The sequence below is a fragment of the Aptenodytes forsteri genome, unplaced genomic scaffold (genome assembly GCF_000699145.1).
Source record: "Aptenodytes forsteri isolate BGI_AS27 unplaced genomic scaffold, ASM69914v1 Scaffold255, whole genome shotgun sequence".
In the NCBI taxonomy this organism is placed as follows: Eukaryota; Metazoa; Chordata; class Aves; order Sphenisciformes; family Spheniscidae; genus Aptenodytes; species Aptenodytes forsteri.
Window position 1 is genome coordinate 5,946,847 of NW_008794888.1, and position 20,277 is coordinate 5,967,123.

At 36.8% G+C, this 20,277-nt stretch overlaps 1 protein-coding gene across 1 annotated transcript in view; it reads left to right on the forward strand.

The window, feature by feature from the left end:
- Positions 1-19,000, forward strand: part of LOC103895456 (cytochrome P450 27C1) — a 20,450-nt gene extending 1,450 nt beyond the window's left edge. The window contains exons 2-9 of the mRNA XM_009275039.1: positions 3,939-4,129; positions 5,756-5,955; positions 8,490-8,699; positions 10,435-10,598; positions 13,982-14,148; positions 14,952-15,030; positions 15,987-16,190; positions 18,884-19,000. Coding sequence (XP_009273314.1) covers positions 3,939-4,129; positions 5,756-5,955; positions 8,490-8,699; positions 10,435-10,598; positions 13,982-14,148; positions 14,952-15,030; positions 15,987-16,190; positions 18,884-19,000 — 1,332 coding nt within the window. The remainder of the gene's footprint in view (positions 1-3,938; positions 4,130-5,755; positions 5,956-8,489; positions 8,700-10,434; positions 10,599-13,981; positions 14,149-14,951; positions 15,031-15,986; positions 16,191-18,883) is intronic.
- Positions 19,001-20,277: the final 1,277 nt, after the last annotated feature.

The following is a 20,277-nucleotide window of genomic DNA, read 5'->3' on the forward strand; positions in this document are numbered from 1 at the left end:
CTCTGGGGTACGCGGTGGCGTGGGGGACGGTAAAATAAATCTGAGCCCGGGTGGGGGTTGAGAACTGTCCTCTGTGGTTGGGCACCTCCACTTCTGTGGCGGGCCACGGGCCGCGGCGTGTCCCCTTCCTCACTCCCACCCGGCGAAGGTGGGTGAAGCACGGTTATCCATGCTTGGGACAGCGGGAGTCGGGTGAACGAGTATCCTTCCTCTGTACGGCGTTTCTTGGATGTTGGCACGGGCAGCTGTCTTACTGTACGGTGCTCTCTATCCAAAGATGAATTTTTTTTTGGTTGCTTGGCCAAACGTGGGTTTCATTCCTAAAAAGTCACGGTGCATCTTCTGGGGCCCCTTCTCCGAGGAGTCCAAGTGATTCTAAAGTGAGCACTTGTGCTTGAGGGAGTAAAGCAGTAGTTTTCGCCCTTTTTCAGTTGTGGACCCATAATGCTTTCCACTGGCAGTACAGATCTCTTTGGGAATACCGCAAATGTGGCATTTATTATTTTGCTTTTCTTAGTGACCTTTCCCAGATCGCTAGGAAGGGATTCACAGACTACCCCAAGAGGTTCACTGCCTGAAAATCACTGAAATAAAAAAAAAAAAAAATACGAGGGAAGTAAAAACAGAAAAGGGAAACCTAACAGAACAGGACAGAACTTCAAATGGTTTGAGGATCAAAACTTGAAAGTTAGGATTTACAAAGGGCCTAAAAAACCCAGAAAGAGGCAGGAAACACTGAAAAAAAACCCCAAAAACACATCTGGCTTTGTCATATTTACCACTGAGATTTCTAAAGAGAAGTGTTAGGCTCCTCAGTCTATGCTGTGTTTGATGGCAGCCAAACTGGATTGCTGATGATGAATTGCTCAACTTAATTGCTAACCAAGACACATGCAGATGAAACTTTATGATTGCTAAAGCTTTTTGTTGCATTCTCTTTCTTTTTTTTTCTCTACCTCTGTGGTGGTGCACAGAATTTGAGAGATGCTCACCATAATCTCATAACACTAAAAAAATACTGCCATTGAATTCAAGCTTTCACTGTTCTTTCACTGTCAAAGCAGTGAAAATTATTCAAATATTAAAAGGAATAATAGACAACCTAAATAGTACATGCTTTTCACTACCACTAGCTGATACGGAAATTTTCTTCTTTAATGAATGTTATTCATAAAAAGGAAAGTGGGAGGAAGGATGAGGAGGAGTTGTAATATGATACTAGTTTTTATTCTGTTTAGAGTCTCAAAAATCACTTTACAAATCATGGATGCCCAGTTTGCATACACGCTGGATGCAAATAGGCATTAACTGGCTTAATAACAGTCTGTTAAATTTAACAATGCAGTGAACATCAGGAATGAATTAATCTGAAACCCTTTGGTAACCAGCACAGCTACTTAAACGATGTCCTTCGGTGCACACAAATATTTGTATGCTATATGCAGAAGGGGTGGGGAAGCCGAGCGCTTTTTCACAAAGGAGGTTCTGTTCTCAGTAACATGATTCCAGTTAGTCCTGGCCAAAGCAGTAATGCCTACAGCAACTATGACAAAGGGAAAGTATTTTTAATTTGATGGGGTTAGATCTCTTTTGTCTCATCAGTGCTATGCAAGTATAAAGAAAAGAAAGGTGAGAGGGGAGGGTTTGGATGCTGGCAGTTTGAATTTATGATGTGTGAAAGAATGTCTGGTGTGAGACTGGTATGTGAGACATGAAAGTGTAGTATTTTTAAGGTTTGGAACAAGGGAAAGAAAACCTATGTTGTGATGGAAAATATGGAAGAGAAATTCCAGGCATTTCTTTAAACATTAAGTTGATACACTAAACATCATTCTGTTGAAAACGAGATGTCCAAATACCTTGTCTGTTTCTGGTTTAAAACTAATATTTCATTTATTTGATTGGATGGCTTGACACTTGATTTATTTTCTGTTGAAGTTTATCCTCCCAGGTAAACCTCACCATCAGTGGAAAAAACAAGCCGCTCCATAAATAGCAAAATTTGTTGAACCTGTTTTTCTGTGACTGGTGACCTGTATCCCCGTCATCCCACTGCCTTTTCCTTGCAGCACTTACCTCCCAACTCGTGCTTTCCTTTGAAGACTCACGCTCTCGGTTCTCACCAAGTTCAGTTTCAATATCCCTAAAATATCTCCGGAGCAAGAGATACTTTTGGGTTTTGGGAGTGCTTGTTCGTACATTGGTCTGCATGTGGTGTTTGGTTAGCAGCAGACCAAGCAGAAATGGTAACAGTTGAGTTCCTACTGTAGCATTTCCCTCATCAGGGTGACTAATACGTGTTTCTCATTTGAATCCAGATGCTGATTTTTGAAAATGGTGAGAATATAATTGCAGGAGATGTTTAACCCTCTGTTAAACTTGACTGAAATTGGCCATTGTGTTCCCAAAGTAGTTAAGAGGAGACTGGCAGAGACCACAATTGCACAACTCTTGTTTTATTTAGAAACCAGGCAAAAAGAGTTACGTTTTTTATAAGCACTTGGTACCATATGCTGAAGAATGATTCATGTTTCTTAAACTTATTGTTGGCAATTAAACAATTCATCTCTGTAACCAAGACTGATTAAAAAAATATTTCTCGTAAGTTAATCTTGGGTCAACACTGGACTTTCAGTAGTGTAGCTGTATCAAACATCTTTGATTTATAATAAACATAACTCTGCAAGCAGATGTCTTTAGATTAGATGCAGGTAACATGTCAAAGTTAAACTTTGGTCAGTTTAACTTGTCTTGCTACTTAAACAAAAAATAAAAAATCTAAAACCTAAAGAAACCTAAAACCTAAAGTCCTAATAATGTATCTTTAACAACTCCTTTGCAGTTTTGTTCAAACATCTTTGATTTATAATAAACATAACTCTGCAAGCAGATGTCTTTAGATTAGATGCAGGTAACATGTCAAAGTTAAACTTTGGTCAGTTTAACTTGTCTTGCTACTTTAACCTGAAATAAAGGCTTTAAAATCTAAAGCTTTCTTAAACCTAAAGTCCTAATAATGTATCTTTAACAACTCCTTTGCAGTTTTGTTTTCTTTACCCTAAAATGATGATGTACCTCTATTCCAAGTGAATTCCTGGGAGTTGGGTGTTTCATTTCATGACCATGTCAGAATGAAATTTGTTTGAAATAATCAGTAAGATTTCATGGGACAGTGATAGCACAATCTTGCTGGAAAACTTTTGGGTTTCTTTTTATACATGATTTAATGTTTTCCAATCTTCTTTCTTAATTGCCTGTTGCTTGCCTCCAGCTTGAATCATACAACTTGTGATCAGCCACTAAATAAACCTCACTGCAGGAATAAGACCTCAACTTTTCCTTCCTTTTGCAGAATTAACACGTCATTCTAAAGTTCACTGCTGATGAAGCTGTCCCAAAATCCAGTTTCTCACTAGGCTGCTATGCTATCATCGTCCTTGGTTAGGTGTGAGAAACTTATAAGTAGTTTTTTGTAAAGAATAAAATGATAGAGTAAGTCTTTATTTACAAAAGACATTAAAAGTAAATTATTATATCTTTGTATTATACTGTTAATGTCACCCTATTTACCTCTGTGTTTTTCATTTTTCAGACATTCTTTCTAATCTGTTTGATCTGAAGAGATGTGTTTTTAAGTGCCCCAAGTCCTTTCATCTTCTCAGTATTTGGTTTCACTCACGCTTTGTGCCTCAGAGCTTTGGGTCTTTTCAGTCAGAGGTCCTGAACGGTGTGACCTCTCTGTTTGCCTTGTGAATATTTCACAGTAATGCTTAAATGCTTTCTCCTGACATTTCAAACCATTCCTTGACTGGAAGGCTGGGGATCAAGGTCTAGATGTGATAGATTGATTCACTGTATGACAAATTGTCAGTTTCCTTTTGTGTTAAATTTCCTTAGTAATACTTTACTTCTGTTTCTCTTTGTTGGTGATATTGTAGCAAAAACACACTCAGGAATATGGAAAGATCTTCAAGTCTCACTTTGGTCCCCAGTTTGTTGTATCCATTGCAGATCGAGATATGGTTGCTCAAGTCCTCCGGGCAGAAGGTAGAGCACCACAAAGAGCTAACATGGAATCCTGGCAGGAATACAGAGACTTACGAGGGAGAGCCACCGGACTTATTTCTGCGTAAGTGTTGTTACTCCTTCATTTTCTAAGTTTTGTAAAATTTTAGTGATCTTCTGAAGGACTGTACAGGTCGTCTGGGAATTCAGGCTTTTCTGTGTGGGGAAATTTGTATGTCTAGTGGGGGGAAGAGGGTAGGAATTTATGGTGAATTGTCTGTTCTGCTGTAAATTTTCAAAGGGATGGTAATTATGTGTAGTTTGAATATGGAGCAAGCTACCTTGCATAAAAACATTCTTGGGAAATGTGTATCAACTAGAGATGTCTAAGCTTACCTGGATGCGGTATTGCAGAATAGGGCTTGCTAACTTTGGCACAGCACTGCGCAAATAGGGTTTATCGCTTCAGATCTAGACTGTTGCATCCAGTTGGCAGCGTGCTGTGTGGACTTGTTGGCTCAGGTTGGCTTTAGCTTTGTTGTTCACCAAAGTGCCCCCTCAGTAGGTTAATGCAGAGAAGTCACTGTATGGTAAATTCACACTGTAGTGCATCCCCATGCAGATATTTTTGTACATGGCTGATTCTAGAAGAGTTATCTGTCTTTAAAGCTTGCATAAACTGGCAGTGCATGTGGGTGTGGTTAATTGCCACTGGGAACTACTCACAGTCCCTACTGACATAGGATGTTTATTTAGAGGGAAACTAATTTCCTGAGTCATGGACAGTCTGTTTCTTTCATGATGGCAAAAGGCATTATGTATTGCACTGCAGACTCAAATCTTAAGCTGCAGTTCAGAGTCAAACTAACAGTTCACTGATATTTTGTGAAATGAGATCTTAAATCAAGAGATAGTCAGAAAATGTCTGTTAAAGAGATTAAATTCTTTTGCTGGCCAGTAGGTTTCTGTACCTTGCAGCAGCATTGCTCCGGGTGAAAGAATTTAATGGGCAATACTTACATAGCAATTTAAAATAGACGCATAAAAGACAATTGCCTGTCTTCATAAGGAATTGAAAGATATCCTTGGAATGACTGTTCCCAAACACTCTACTCATATGAAGCATGCAGATGCTACAATTCAGATTTTTACTCTTCAGCCCAAGGATTTCAATACATAGCTCAGCTAAAGAAGAATCTAGCTGTAAATTGTTTCTCTATAGCTAGGTCTGCTATCCTATTACTTTGTAGGTTTAGAATTAGGGTAACTGAAAGTGATGTATAAGTGATGGCATTTATGGTACTAGCTCAAGTCGTTGATTTGTCAGATCTGGATGTGATACCTTTGGTAATTAAGCACCAATTCTAGGTAAAAGCAATTTTGCAGACTATACATTTATTTAAAGTAGTTTTAATAAGAAAATTTTGCAAATTTCTTGTGTTAGCTACTACTAAAATACTAATATAGAGACTGTCAAATTCAGAACAGTGAGTGGACAAGTTCTGTCACTCAGACTGGAGATTGACTTACAGATGTACGTACGTGTTGCAACGCTGAAATTTAATGAGGATGTGCAATAAATACAGAATAAAAATGTAGGAGCATAATACCAAATATACATTATCATCATTTTCATTTCACCATTTGCTTTCATTTGAGATGAAAAATCATAGTTTCATTGCGGAGCTCCTACCCAGCTAACGATTGTTAAGGAGAATTGTGTATAGACATTATTAATAATTTCTTCTAGGGAGGGGGAACAATGGCTAAAAATGAGAAGTGTGCTGAGGCAAAAAATTCTGAAACCCAAAGATGTGGCTGTTTACTCTGAAGGAGTCAATGAAGTTATCACAGACTTAATTAAAAGAATCCACACCCTCAGAAGTCAAGAGGATGATGGGGAAACAGTGACCAATGTTAACAAACTTTTCTTCAAGTATTCAATGGAAGGTAAGCCCAGGCTGTATAATATCTGTAAAGAAAATGGATGTAAAGCAGTGTGCTTATGGTCAGGCATTTTTGCCAAATGACTAGTGCCCCATTGTGATTAATCTGAAAAGGGAAGCTTGATATTCTACATTCAGGTGTCTTCCTACTTAGCGCAGTAGATATCAGTAGAATTCCTTTGTAGAGTCCGAAGAGATGATACCTTGTATTAAGGGACAGTTCCTGTGGAAATGCTGGTATATAGGTAAAATGTAAAATCAAGGCCCTGAGCAGTTTCAGTACTCCATATTTCTGTATTAATTTCTCAAGAATAAGGGTGTTGACCTTCTAACAGTGTGACTTCTAAGACATGTTAATTTAACAACATACTGGCCAAATCCCAGGTGGGGAATCGCTGTGATGTATCTAAAATTCTGTTCATAGCTTAATGTGGGAAAAGATACTGCTTTCCTCTGCCTACACATGCCAACTGTGGGATTGTTATGCTTGCCTTAAAATCATCTGCCACTGGCTACCATTAATGAGGGAACGCTAAATGGAACTCCAGCCTGAGCTAGTACAGCATTTCCTGTGTTCTTGTAGAAATCTAATGGTGATTCATATTTCATGCATTCCTGTAACTGGCTGCATACAATCTGATCTTGTTATATGTAGTGCCTTTTAAAAACATTGGTACTCTTTGCTGACAGGCAGCTGAATAACTTGAGATTTGCAAGAACTTCCAAATTGCTCACCTATGAAGATGCTGTATCAAGTGGCTGGCTGGCTGTTTGGTAAACTAACCTGAGTCTGTTCTACATTAATAATGTCTAAAAATGGCATTCAACTAAGAGTTACCAATTTTATGGAATTTTAAACTCTGAGCTTACAGATTCACTTTAACTGATGGGTTAGTTTAAATTCTTCACATTCTTTTAGCTTTTCATTTATAACTTGTGCCTGGCACGTGCTTATTTCCTATATGAATTGCAGTTTTAATTAACTTACACTGTCAACTGTTCAGGAAACCAATGTGTAAGATTTTTTTGAAAAGACCATGTAAAGAGCAAAAGAATGCATAAGAAGTAGCAGTTGCTGAACGAGGCACAAGAGAAATAAAAGGCGCAGAAAAATATCTCCCCAGGGAGGAAAACCAGGGAAGGAAGAGTGAGCTGAAAATAGCCAGATTTTAAAATTATTTTTGTCAATAAAGGAGAAATATGAAGCAAAGAACAGGGAAAAATAAAAGTTTCTTCAAATATCTGTATCTATATATATATACACACGTGAGAATTTATGGAGAGTGTGATGGAGGGCAAGATCAAGGTTAAACATCATATTTATTGTACCTGTTTTTAATAGGAGAAACAGAGAAAAAAGAGACTAGAGTGTTAATAGACCAGTTACTCCAAGTATCTAATTAACAGTTATTCTAATATTTCCTGGAAAGATGTGGACAAACTGTTAACTAATGAATTTAAAAGCACAAAATTTATTTAAAAACATTTGATTTGATGCAAATGGCTTTGAGAAATTATCTAAATGCCTTTTAAAATTACCTAATTGCCCCACTGGATTTTAGAAAAATCATTAAATAAGATTATTTTGATAATGGGAATGCTTTTGGTACCGTACCATGTGATATTTTCCTAAATAAACTGGGTAATATGATCTATTTTGCAAGTTGAGAGGAAAAATTGCTAGAAACCTGTGTTCAGAAAGTAATTAAAAATGGTTTGCTGTCAAACTGAGAGAACATTTTGGCTAACTCCAGTAGGGCCGTTTCTGGCTGAGTTCTGTCTAATAGGATGAGTAAGAATTAACTTGATAAATGAAAAAATGGTCCAGAGTTGAGAAGAATAATAATAATTTAATAAATATATATATAAAGTACTGTTTGTTCTTTGGGGGAGGGAATGGTATTTCTAGTAGGGATCACTGCAGTACTGCAGACAAAACATCTGAGGAAATTATAGCAATTTTTGTCTCAGGAACCAGAGACAGTCAATATTGTCACTTGCAACAGTGTCACACACTTGCTGTTTTTCAGGGCCACATGGAGTATATTGTGTGCAGTGAAATCACTGTCTACAGTGCAAGCTCTTTATCCATTTATGCATAGTTGTTATTCATTTACTACCAACTTATGACGAAGAAAGGCATAGCCACTGCTAGAAACTCCTGTGTTATCACCAGTTATCAGAAATGTCCCTGGAATTGTATGTCCCTGTGTGTTCAGAGGCCAACATGGCAGGCTCAGGATTTGTGGTGCGACGCAAAACGCAGCAAACATGCTGGAGAGCTGCTCTACTTCTGCTGGAATTCCTGGCTGTCTTCTCATGCTGAGCATTATTGACATAGTAGCCACTGTCTCCCTACAATGTTTAGCTGGGATTTTTTACTGTGTTTTAAATTTCTATTTTATCTGCTCCCAACTGCAGTAATAATAACTAAACATTTTTGGAAGGTAGTTCCATTATGTTAGCATTATAATTCCTTAAATTATTAAGATGTATATATGCATGTGTGTAGCAAATTCTTTGATTTTGTATGTGCAGGTGTGGCAACTATTCTGTATGAACGCCGGTTGGGCTGCCTGGAAAACAACATCCCACAACAGACTGTTGAATATATTGAGGCTCTGGAGTTGATGTTTAGTATGTTTAAGACCACGATGTATGCAGGTGCTATTCCCAAATGGCTTCGTCCACTTATACCAAAACCCTGGAGAGAGTTCTGTAGATCCTGGGATGGACTCTTCAAATTTAGTAAGATTTAGTAGTAGAAAAGTTCAGCTGTATTTCTGCAGGTTCTGTGTGTGTTTGAACAGGACTTGCTGCATTTCTCTTCTAAAATTATAACAAGACATTGTGGTAGAAGTAAGTTTTGTATTAAACTCAGACTGGCCAAGGGAACTATTTTAAAACATTTTAAAAAATACTCTACTGAAAAAGAATTTTACCAGTACACTTTAAATATTCCCCTATTTTATACTGCTGTTTCTTTATTTGTCTTCATCTGTTTCAGCACCCACTCCTCACTCCAGGTCCGAGTTCTTTGCCACTCAAATTTTAATGAGGGTGGTTTTGTTGACTTCAGGAAGTTTTTCAGTCAGGCACTCTGACAAATAGTCACTGCTAAAACTGACTAGAAAGTTAAAAAACGCGACTCTAGCAATTAATTAAACTCTTTGTGAAGTTTATCTATACACATATAAGAGTATAAGTTGACATAGAACTACACTGATGTACTACAATATGGTTTTTTGTGAATAAAGCATTCCAGCCTACTTTATCAATCAGCTTTCATATAAGTAAGAAGAAGGAGTTGTCTTTGCAATATATATTTTTTTAATATTCTGGAGTGTTTAAAAAACCTTAAACCCTTTTTCCCTCTCTAATGTTAGAAAGCTGCAATAAAATTTATTTTATTAGCACTATTTGTCTAGGTAGGTCTGTGTACATCTTTTTGAGAGTAGATTCTTTAGTTTCTTAACTTTTAATATGCCTAATATGCTTAATTTTTAATATGTATTGGTCTGTACCTACAGTAGGCATTAGGGAATCCATTTAATGCTGATACAGGTGTGTTTTCTGTGAAACACGTACTTTTTTCACACTGCCACTTTTAAATCATTTCCCATGATAAAGCACCCTTGTTCCCTTTTGTGGATTAAAAACAATAGCAGACTTCAGCTTTATCCTAACAGCAGCTGAAAAACTGTTCTTGAGGAATTTGTTCCATTTGAAACTTGTTATGCTGTTTCTTTGTTTAATCCCTTTGTGAAAAAGGAATTAAATGTTGAGAATCACTGTATGTGATGTGTGTGTTTGTGTAGGTTTCATAAAGGAACATGTTGATTTTAGTTCTTTTTTTTCTGTAAGCTCATTCTGCGAGACATTAACTTTCTGAGGAGTTTTCCTCTTTTTAAAGCCCTTGTTTCACTGCAGATGCTGTTTGTAGTCACTGAAGTATAAATGGGACTGTGGGTGAAATTGCTCAAAATGTCATTCACTGAAGTTTTTCAATTTTTGTTACTACTTAACGCTCCTCATCTTTGTCTTCAGTGTGATTCAGTTCTGTGGCTTTGACCTTCTGGTTGCTGCTAACATCTTGTAGCAGCCGCTGTGTGCTAACTCGCAGCATGCTCTGCAGAGTTCACCACTTCTTGCAGAGTCATCAGAAAACAAGCCAGGTGGGCGTAAAAACTTGACCTTGAGCTTCCTCCACTTGCAGTCAGAAACTATAGTCTCTTGTGTCCTTTCCTCGTGCTCAGCAGTCTCATGCTGTAAGCTACCAAGGTTCCTGTCAGCTCTGTCTTTCCTTACCGTGAGTACCCAAGGACCTCCACCACCACTATATTATCTTTTCCCTGAGAAAATAGATGCAAATATTTTGTCTTTTTACGGCTATGTAGTGTAGCGTAAGGGGGAAATGTCATTACTGAATGGAACCAACAGAAAAATAAAAATGGAAGCTTAACAATTTTTTTGAATCCCAAAGGTCAAATCCATGTTGACAACAAATTGAAGGCTATTCAGTCTCAGCTGGACCAAGGAGAAGAAGTAAATGGTGGGCTACTTACATACCTCCTAGTGAGTAAGGAACTTACTTTGGAAGAGATCTATGCCAATATGACTGAAATGCTTCTGGCAGGAGTGGACACAGTAAGCTTGTTACCGTTTTTCTTGTGCACAATTGTTTTTGTAAACCAGTACCATTCGCAGCTATCTTCAGGGGGGGTTATGTTGTTTACAAGGACATAATTTCTGATACATTTAAGTCATTACATCTTTAAAATGATAGAAAATACTTACAGCACCGTGTAATCTCTCTACTAGAATGAAGTCAGTGTTGTTCCATTCTAGCTGTGGTTTACAGGAACCCTTCATTTGGGAGTCAGTTCCACAGTTTATTGAGCGGATAAAATAGCAGTTGTCTCTACATTCGGCTTGAATTTTATACATTTTCTTTTCCTAGTTTGAATATCAGGTTGGTATTTGTGCTTCTTCAGGTAGACCACAATAGAAAAGGCTGCTGAAAGTTAGTGTGAAAAAACTGATCGATAGACTCATATGTAGAATTTGGTAAAGGATTTTTACATATGGCTAATTAAATCAACTGGGGGACACATTATGGATCAGCTACCTGGTTTGGGCTGAAGTCCATTGGGAGGGGGGTGTTAGGCCAGCACTAATGTAGGTAAGACATAAGTTTGCAACCCATGCTTGTGCTGGCAACATACAGTCAGTCTGAGGCAAAGAGCTGTGGTGATGGGGCTCAGCATTAATGAGGTTAGCGTAAGAGGTATGTTAACACCTAGTGAAGCATTCTAAGTGGCCATCTTTCCTTATTCTTCTGATTTGTCATCTAGAGCATTTGAAGAGGCATTAAGGTCATGTATGTATCTTGCCCTCCTTTCATTCCTATCGTGTGAAATCAGTGTAGCTCAGTATTGACTGCAGCATGACAATCAGAAGAATAAGAAAAGATAAAAATGAGTTACTTTATTGTATATACAATGTAATGTATATGGAGTTATTTAGCGTATCAGTGAACACTATTATTGTAAATGATTGTAAATGAGCAATTTTTAAAAAGAAATCTATATGAATTTGATAAAGAAAGTGCTATGTAAAATTGTGTTTAATAGTCTTACAGTAAAAAAGATTAAAATAAGTAAAAAAGTAAAGTAGCCTTAAAGTAAAAAAACCTCTCTGGATGATGGGACTCAGATTTTTTTAATTTAAGAAAGTTCGTAAGGTTTCTAAAGAAAACAAAAAAACCCCAACGGTAATACTTTTGAACTCCAAAATAAGGAGCATATGTAAAGCTTATTTATGTGCTGAAGATTATTCCATTGGTTAAATATCCCAAGGGCTTATGAGTTTGGAGAGCTTTTTGATGTTTGGTTCTTAAGTAAAGCACAGCTATTCATCCCATTCATTTTCTAATCTTTCAGACCCTTAATTTTCCATTTTTAGTGTGTGAGAGAGTTTTCATTAAACTAAAAGGACAGTGTTCAAGTTCATGCCAACAAGAGTTTCTCTTTCCATTTGACTCAGCTTTCTCAGCTGGCAACAATCATTTTGTGAGAGCACGGTACTTCTGATTTCCTCATTTCCAAGTACAAGACAGAAATTGAGGGAACCTTTTTTCCCCTACTGCTGTCACTTCAGTTCTCATTTTATCATAGCAAATGAAAGAGGTTTAGAGGATTATAAAAGCTTTCAACAAAATTGTAAGGCAGTTTTTGGCTACAAAGCATTTTGGCTGTCCCTGGAACAGTGCTAATTTTTAAGAGGTTATGAAGGAGCTGGGAACCTGGGAAGAAACTGTTTGTATCAGAGAAGTTCTGTATACAGCTGGCACAATTGCCAGCTCCTCTGAGCTCTGGGTGGAATAGGGCAGGGTTGCATTTTAGCAAGGGACAGCCACTCAATATCACAAGAAGAAAAAAAGAAAGGTTCTGAGAATGATACTTCTAGCATTATACCCCAGTTTGACGACAAGACATAAAAGGTCACCGTCGTGATGAATTTGCATTCTAAATTGATCTTAAATGTAAGCCCAAAATAAGACATTTCCAAAAGTTGGGGATTTTACCCATACATTGTTTATAACCTTAAGCTTTGTTGTGCCAATGAGTGAGAAGCTGAAAATAAAACTGTTTCCTGCCTAGAAAGTGAAACTGGTTGTCTGTCTTCATTATACAAGTTGAAAAAAATACATTTAAAAATAATTCAAGAAAATTAGGGTAGAGTTTACAATTTTTCTCTCTTAAATGCTGTAAGATACTAAGAACAACACAGGTGAGGAACAGAATGATTACACTGTCACTTTCTCTGCCATACTTACTCAGGAACACTGAAAATACATTTTTCATCATAAACTTTCTATCTTCAGTGATGATTGTGAGAAAGACGGGCTCAAGTAAGGCCATTTGCTTAACCTTAATGTCTTGGGTGCAGCTGATAGTAGAAGCAAAATGTCCTGAGTCTGTCTAGTATTTGAATGGAGTAGTCCCTGAAATCCAGGTAGCTTAAACACAGGGACTCCTGTGTTAACTCCTGTTAAGTGAATGGTAAATGTTGGATCACAAATAAAGAGTTGAAATACTCTACTTAGTTCCATGTTAGTACAGATGGAGTGAGTTCATGCTCAGAGTGTATCCTAAACCACAAGTGTGCATTGAAGTGCAATTTTTCCAGCTGAGGTGAAAGAGGATTAGATGATGGGTTCCTTTAAATCATCTTGTGCTCAAAGTTGAGCTGTCTTCTGCCTTGTGTTCTGTTTCTTCCTTCAGACAAAATATTTTTAAATGATTTTTCACACAGTACCTCTTTTCTGGAGCCTTTGTGATTACTAGAATAATCAATTGGAGGGGGAGTTTATTTTAACATTTTGGGGCCACTTTAAATATATAAGCTCCTCTTTGAGCTTCCTTAAGAAAGCTTTCAATAGGATGCTCAATTTCAGTGAAATGGGATTTTTCAAGGGGTAGAAAGTGCCAATTGTGGTGTAGCATTCCTTACCAAAGGATAAAGTATAATCTTAGCAGTGATAATATCAATTCTGTTGTCTGGATGCTATGAGGAGACTACCATATGCTTAAAAGGGGTTGGTAGTGTTCTGAGTAGTATTCTTTTGTTTCCTGTGAAATGTTTTTATTGGGAAGAAAGGTGAAACACACATTGAAAACTAACAGTTAACTTAATCCGTTGCTGTTTAGAGCCTTTATGTTTCAGTATTGTTTAAGTAGTTTTGTTTGCATTTGTATTTTCTGCTGCTTTTTAATATTTCACTGGGAAAATATCAGCATGGGTTCTTCTGATATGTGGGGGTTTTTTAAATGGAAAAGGGATGAAGGAGGGGGTGGTGAAGTCTGACAACATCGCATTGAGTCCAGATGTGAATCATTGCCAGTCTGTTTTATAACTTTAAACTTATAAAACACATAGTTGAAAAGCCAAACGATCAGTTTGGCTTGAAATTATTTTTAATCTAATCTTGTTGGACTTGATGATGATGGTTGTGGTTTCTTCCTTAGACTTCTTTTACTTTGTCCTGGGCAACATACTTGTTGGCAAAGCACCCTGAGGTTCAACAATGTGTTTATGAGGAAATAGTCAATAAGCTGGGGAAAGACCAAGTTCCTGTTGCTCACGATGTCCCAAAATTGCCTTTGATTAGAGCTGTGCTGAAAGAAACCTTGAGGTAAGTAGCAGACAACTGCAATCATTAATTAAAAAATTTAATTCCATGTAGTTGTAATGGATTTTGAGTCCATGCTAATGTTTGTATTTAGTTGTTGTTACTGCTATTTGCCTCTTCTGCTTTTATTTATTGTAGCAATATTGTATCCAAGGCTGCCCAAGCAATGAAATATGATCGTTTATATAATGTTTAATGTTTTAAAGTATGGTAGAAGTAGTATCACATATGTAGAACATGTCTGTTAAGGTAGGTAATTGAAAGCTTGATTTTTGCCTTTTAAGTATTAGTCTGTATGATGAACTGTAACAACCTCCTCCCACACACGCTACTGCAAATTGGTACTTTGCAGTGCCACTACAGTCATTTTAAGCTTCTTGACTTAAATTGAAGGCATGTGACATGCTTTTTTTATATGTTTATACCAAATGTTCATAGTGAGGTGAGGGGAGTAAGAGGATTTTAGAGAAGGCATCAACAAGGCTTTTTCAGCTCCCAGTAGTGCTAAAACGTCTCCAGTTTGACCAACTGGTTGCATGTTTGTACATGTGTAAAGCAAATAAATATATAGACCAACTATCTCAAACTCCAGTTACTAGTAAATAACTTTTCTCAGGTATTAATCATATTCTCACAGATGATTCAAGGTCTTTGAATCTCCAAGGTGTTCTGTACTTTTGAAAAACCTTTTTGCTGTGAATGCATATTGAATTCATATTGCATATTTGTGAATGCAAATTGCAATCTAAACTTTTTAGGTTGTATTAGTTATTACTGTTGAACTTCTCATAAATATTTGTCTTTAGGTTATATCCAGTATTGCCAGGAAATGGAAGAGTGACCCAAAAAGACTTGATTGTTGGAGGATACTTGATACCTAAAGGGGTAGGTTCTGTTGCAGTCCTCTGCAGAGAACACAGTTTAATTTTTGTGTGTGAAATGTTATTTGTTACAACATATATACACTTCATTGAGTTCAAAAGATTTCACCAAGAAATCTTGGTGAAGATTAAGAGCATTAGAGCATTAAGAGGAAAGTATTTCAATAATACCCATTTATATGACAAAACCAGATTTTATAATTGACTTGTTGCTGTTTGGTTTTTTTAGATTTGGGTCCTCACCCGCTAATCAAATTTACCATCATGACCTGTTCTTAATATTCTTGAGGGTGGAGTCTATTGATAACATCTCTGTGCAATGTTACAATTTGATTAAAAAAACATTCATTATTCTTGCAGTTTTCTAATTCTTTGCTTACTAATTCCCTTTGTAGAAAGAGTTTAGTTTCCTTTTTAAATTGTGAATCTTTCCTTTATACTATTCAAAGATTACACAGACGTCATGGTAGAACTGTATGGCTTTGTTTTAAATGACAGCAGGATTCTTAATACACTTAAATATTATTCCACACACGTTTCCCTCCCTGCCCCCGGATTTATTTGGAAACATCATCACATCAATTATTGCTGGTTTTTTTCCTGAGGTGGCTTTTTTTTTTCCCCTTCCCATCCTGTTTTTTTCTTTCCACTGTCTTGTATCTCTCTTCTTCCTTTCTCTCATACTATCTTTTTGAGACAATTCCCAATACTTGTGACTTTTGTTCCCATCTCCTTCCCCACTGCATCTTCTCTAATATATCCAGCAACATTTAAAACAATTTGAAGATTATTTCATTTGACCAGTTGAGAAAGGGATCTGATTTTCTAGGTATCCTTTTTTCTTCTAGAATTACTCAAATATACTTAATTTTTATGACATCATATTGCAGTAATTACAAATGCTTTTTTATTTTGTTATGTGTATTTGAGTTAGCTAAATATAAATATTTATTTCCTCAGACGCAGCTGGCACTCTGTCATTATACTACTTCATACAGCGAAGAAAATTTCTCAGTGGCAAATGAGTTCCGACCTGAACGCTGGCTGAGGAAAGATAATTTGGACAGAGTAGACAATTTTGGTTCCATCCCCTTTGGTTATGGCATTCGAAGTTGTATAGGAAAAAGAATTGCAGAGCTGGAAATTCATCTTGCACTGATTCAGGTTAGAACTATATGACAGCATTACAAGAAGAAAAATATATTGGTATGATTCTTTTCTATGTATACCATTTCTGGATATCTTACAGTGCACAAAAACTTTGTTTTGGAGTGTTGTCTAGCATAGTCATCCTGCAAAGGCCTAAAAACTTGAAAATAATCATGCTTGAAATGTAGCATACTAGTTAAACTACATTGCAGAAGAAAAATTCTTTATAGTACAAATGAAGTAAAACTAAAGGTAAGATTGCTAAGGAAATATATGGATTTAGTACAGAAGGTTTTTGTAAGCAAATTGGAAGTCTTTCTTCATGTATGTTAGAAGGGTTACCTGCTCAGTTTCAGTATTTTAGTTACAAAGAATTCAGTACTTACAAAGATGTAAAAAAGTTTTTATGTCCTTGTACTGACCACAGTGTTACGACAAATAGTAGAATTTTTCTGTGTTCTGTGGTTTTCTGTCCCTTCTTGTTCTTTCTTCTAACTTCATTATCATTTTAAATATATAGTTATATAAGTAGTTAGTACATATTGATATATAGTTTTCCATTGCTTCATATCATAAAGAAAGCTTTCCCAACAGCTGCTACATTTTTTGTCATTTACAAGACAGCCTTTAACTCAAATGCTGAGCTCAGATTGTGCAATCAAAACTCAAAGATTTGGAAACTATTTATAGTTACTTAACTATAAAAATATTTAGAGCCATTATATGTATTCAAAGCAAAGCTTGATTGAATTTGCCTTAGAATTTCCTTAAGTAAACTCCTAGAGCAATCTCTGAACAATTAGCATCTGTCTTTCGGAACTCAGAGTGAGATAGGTCTCAGGGGGCCGGATAAAACAAACATACTTGCATCTTTTTGAAAAGGAGGATCAAGGAAGTAATAGAGAGCCTGCTTTTGTTTTCTGGAAAGAAACTAGAACCAAATAGCACACAACCTATTTGTAAGCATCAAGATGATATTTAAGTCATTTAAAAATAGAAACACGTGAAGCATGGAGCTGATCAAAGATAAATTGTTTCAGACCAATCTGATTTTTCTTTCTTTGACTTGATCACTTACCTAATGTGGTGGATATAAAATAAATCATGTTTTCTGACTTCAGGAAGTATTTTCACATGTCCTATACATTGTTCTCACAATTAAATGAATATAATTTGTTCCAGATGGAAGTGTACCTATAAAATGCATGCACAACTGGTTGGAAAAAAAAAGACAGCTGGAGGCAGTAGCTGTCAAATATTTGCTGTTGAACTGGGAAAGCGTGTAATTAAAATTCTATAAGAGTCTGTCTTGCATTTGATTTCGGTTGGTATTTTCATTAAAAGTGTGAATGATGGATTAGAGAATACTTTTAGAGTTTGCATAGGATACCGAGCTGACATAAATTAAGTTAAAATCAGAGGATGTGAATACAGAATTATGAAAAAATGGAGAAATGTTCCAGAATCAACACAAAGTTGTTCACTAAGGACAGTTGCAAGTTACTGCTCTTGAGAAGAAATCAAATGCATAATTACAAATTGCTGACCAACTGGCTCGGTAATTAGTACCGTTGAAACAGACTGGAGGGATATAGTAAAAAATTGGTCAACAATAATGATGCTAATTCTGACAAGGCAGTGTAATTCTTGGGTATATTAACAGTATTAACAAGCATGTTGTATGTCAGAAAGGAGCTGAATTACTGGTCTTACCAAACACTGGCGAATCCTCAGCTAGACAATGATACGCAACCGACCCTATGCACTGCATTTTAAGGACAATATAGTCAAATTGGAGGAAAACTGGAAGACAGAGAGAATAACAAGAATGAGAGGTTTGAAAAAGAGAAGAATGAGATGAAAAGTTGATCAAACATCTAACACTGAAAAGGTAGTTATGTATAGGAAAATAATGCATTGTTCATCATGCTTACTAGGAGAAGGATAAGAGAAGATTGCTTAGTTTATAGGAAAAAGTGTTTGAGATTTAATATTAGGAAAAGTTGAGGATGTTGCTGTATTTCCTTCTTGAAAGTTTAAAAATAGATAGCTTCAAAACAGGTGAGATAAATCTCTTGGAGTTTGTTTTAGCCCGCGATTTCTGTGATTTATGTTTGCAGCTGATTCTCTCAGTTTCATTAAGTGTATGGAAATAGAGGCTTGATGTATAGAGAACCTGTGTGATTGAATTATAGTGATTCTGTTCAGGAGAGGTTCTAATATTTGACTCCTTGAATTATGATTGTTTCACTTGGTGCACTGGACAGTTGCTGCCTCATGTTTGTTTTGTTTCCTTCTGCCCAGGGAGAGAAATGCGTGCGATGGGATCGGGACCCTTTTATTGCTTTGTTTTATAATTGCATGTATTGATTTATATTAAAGGAAGTGAAATCAAAAACACATAGAGAGGAAGCTCACAAGGTTTGAAAGAGACCTTAGTTTCCTTGATAGCTCAGACTGTTATGTGGAAGTTCTTCAGAAAGGACTGGCTCAGTCCTCCTTCAATCAGGGAGGAAGATTTTTAACTGTAATCATCACCTTGTAACAACTATTTTTTCTTTCCTGTGTGGGAATCATAGCACTTAGACTCCACAGAACTGGCAACAGAAATTTTATTCGTGACAGTCTGTTATGTTCTCTTTTCCAAAGTCTAATCTTCATCTGTAATTTTGCAGCTTTTCTAATTCTTGTCCTGTTTATCTTCACAGTTGCTTCAGAATTTTGAGATCAAAATTTCTCCCAAAACTGAAACAGTTCATGCCAAAACCCATGGACTTTTGACTCCTGGAAACTCCATCAATGTGAGATTTTCTGACAGAAAGTGAGACTCAAATGTTTTGGAAATACTTGTGTGATTTTCATGGGAACAGACTTGCATCTTACGGATGTTTAATCATGCTTGTTCGCTGGTTTGTAGGTATTTGGCAAAATGATCAAGTATTATGTTCTGCCTTAGTTCTAGCAGTACATAAGAGAAATAACCTCTCCTATAATAGGTAATTACACATATGAAAATATATACTGAAAAAATTCCTTCTTGCACTGGGAATCTCCCTTTACCTGGAAGGATTTCTGGTAATAACAATACATGCATTGAAAAAAAACAAAATTCATTTCAGACATGACAAAAACAAAAATTGATCTGATCTGTGAGAAGATTAAATGTTTACATGATGACTTTAAAATGTTAATCCTGTATTGAGCATATATATGTACTCTAGGAAAAACAGGTGTTCTGTGGAGGATTTTTTTCCCTTGAATGAGTTTGCCTTCCGATGCTGTTTTCCAGGGCTTCACATTATTCCCTTTTTTTTCTTTCCCATTGTTATTTCCAATTGTCCCCATCTTAAATAGAATGAAGAGAGTTGTATTTGCCAGAGCCAGCTGACATCCCAAAGGAGATGTTTTGCAAAGGTCTGTGGATTTGACTCCACAACTCTGCCTGTTTTTGTTGACTCGGAGACCAAAGAGCCCACGCCTTCAATCCAAATTTGGATTTTGTATGGTGTCCTCCTTTTGCATTGTCATAGCATCATTAGAAACACCAGCCATTGCTATGTTGCAGTACACTTGCTACTTGGTATCAGTCCCTAAGTAATTGTGATGGTGTGCTCCCCCGCCCAACCTGACCTCTATCTCCTATTGATACCGAAATACTAAGGAGACATACAACCCTGCTCAAGCGATAACTACCAGGGATGGTCGTTAATGGATGCTGATAGCAATAGCTGCGTCCATTCAAAGTGGATTCGGGAGCCAGATAACAACACAATAACCAAGGGTTATTGTGAGAAATACGCCCACCTAACCACACAGTATGCAAATATGACTATGAGTCAATCATCTTACTCTACTCTAAGTGGACAGCCCAGAGCCCCTTAAGCTCTCCTGCATGGCAGCAGGCTGCATGGTGGGATCTCCCCTTGAGTAGGGACGCCTCTCAAGGTTACTCCTCGAGGTTGAGAGATTCCTTGCCGCAGCAGATCCTTGGTAAGTGACTAATAGCATGCTAAACTTTGAAATCTTAGCTAAGTGATATAAAAGATTAATTGCGCATATATAATCCTTTAGACATAAACCGTTGACCAAGTCTGGGACTAGG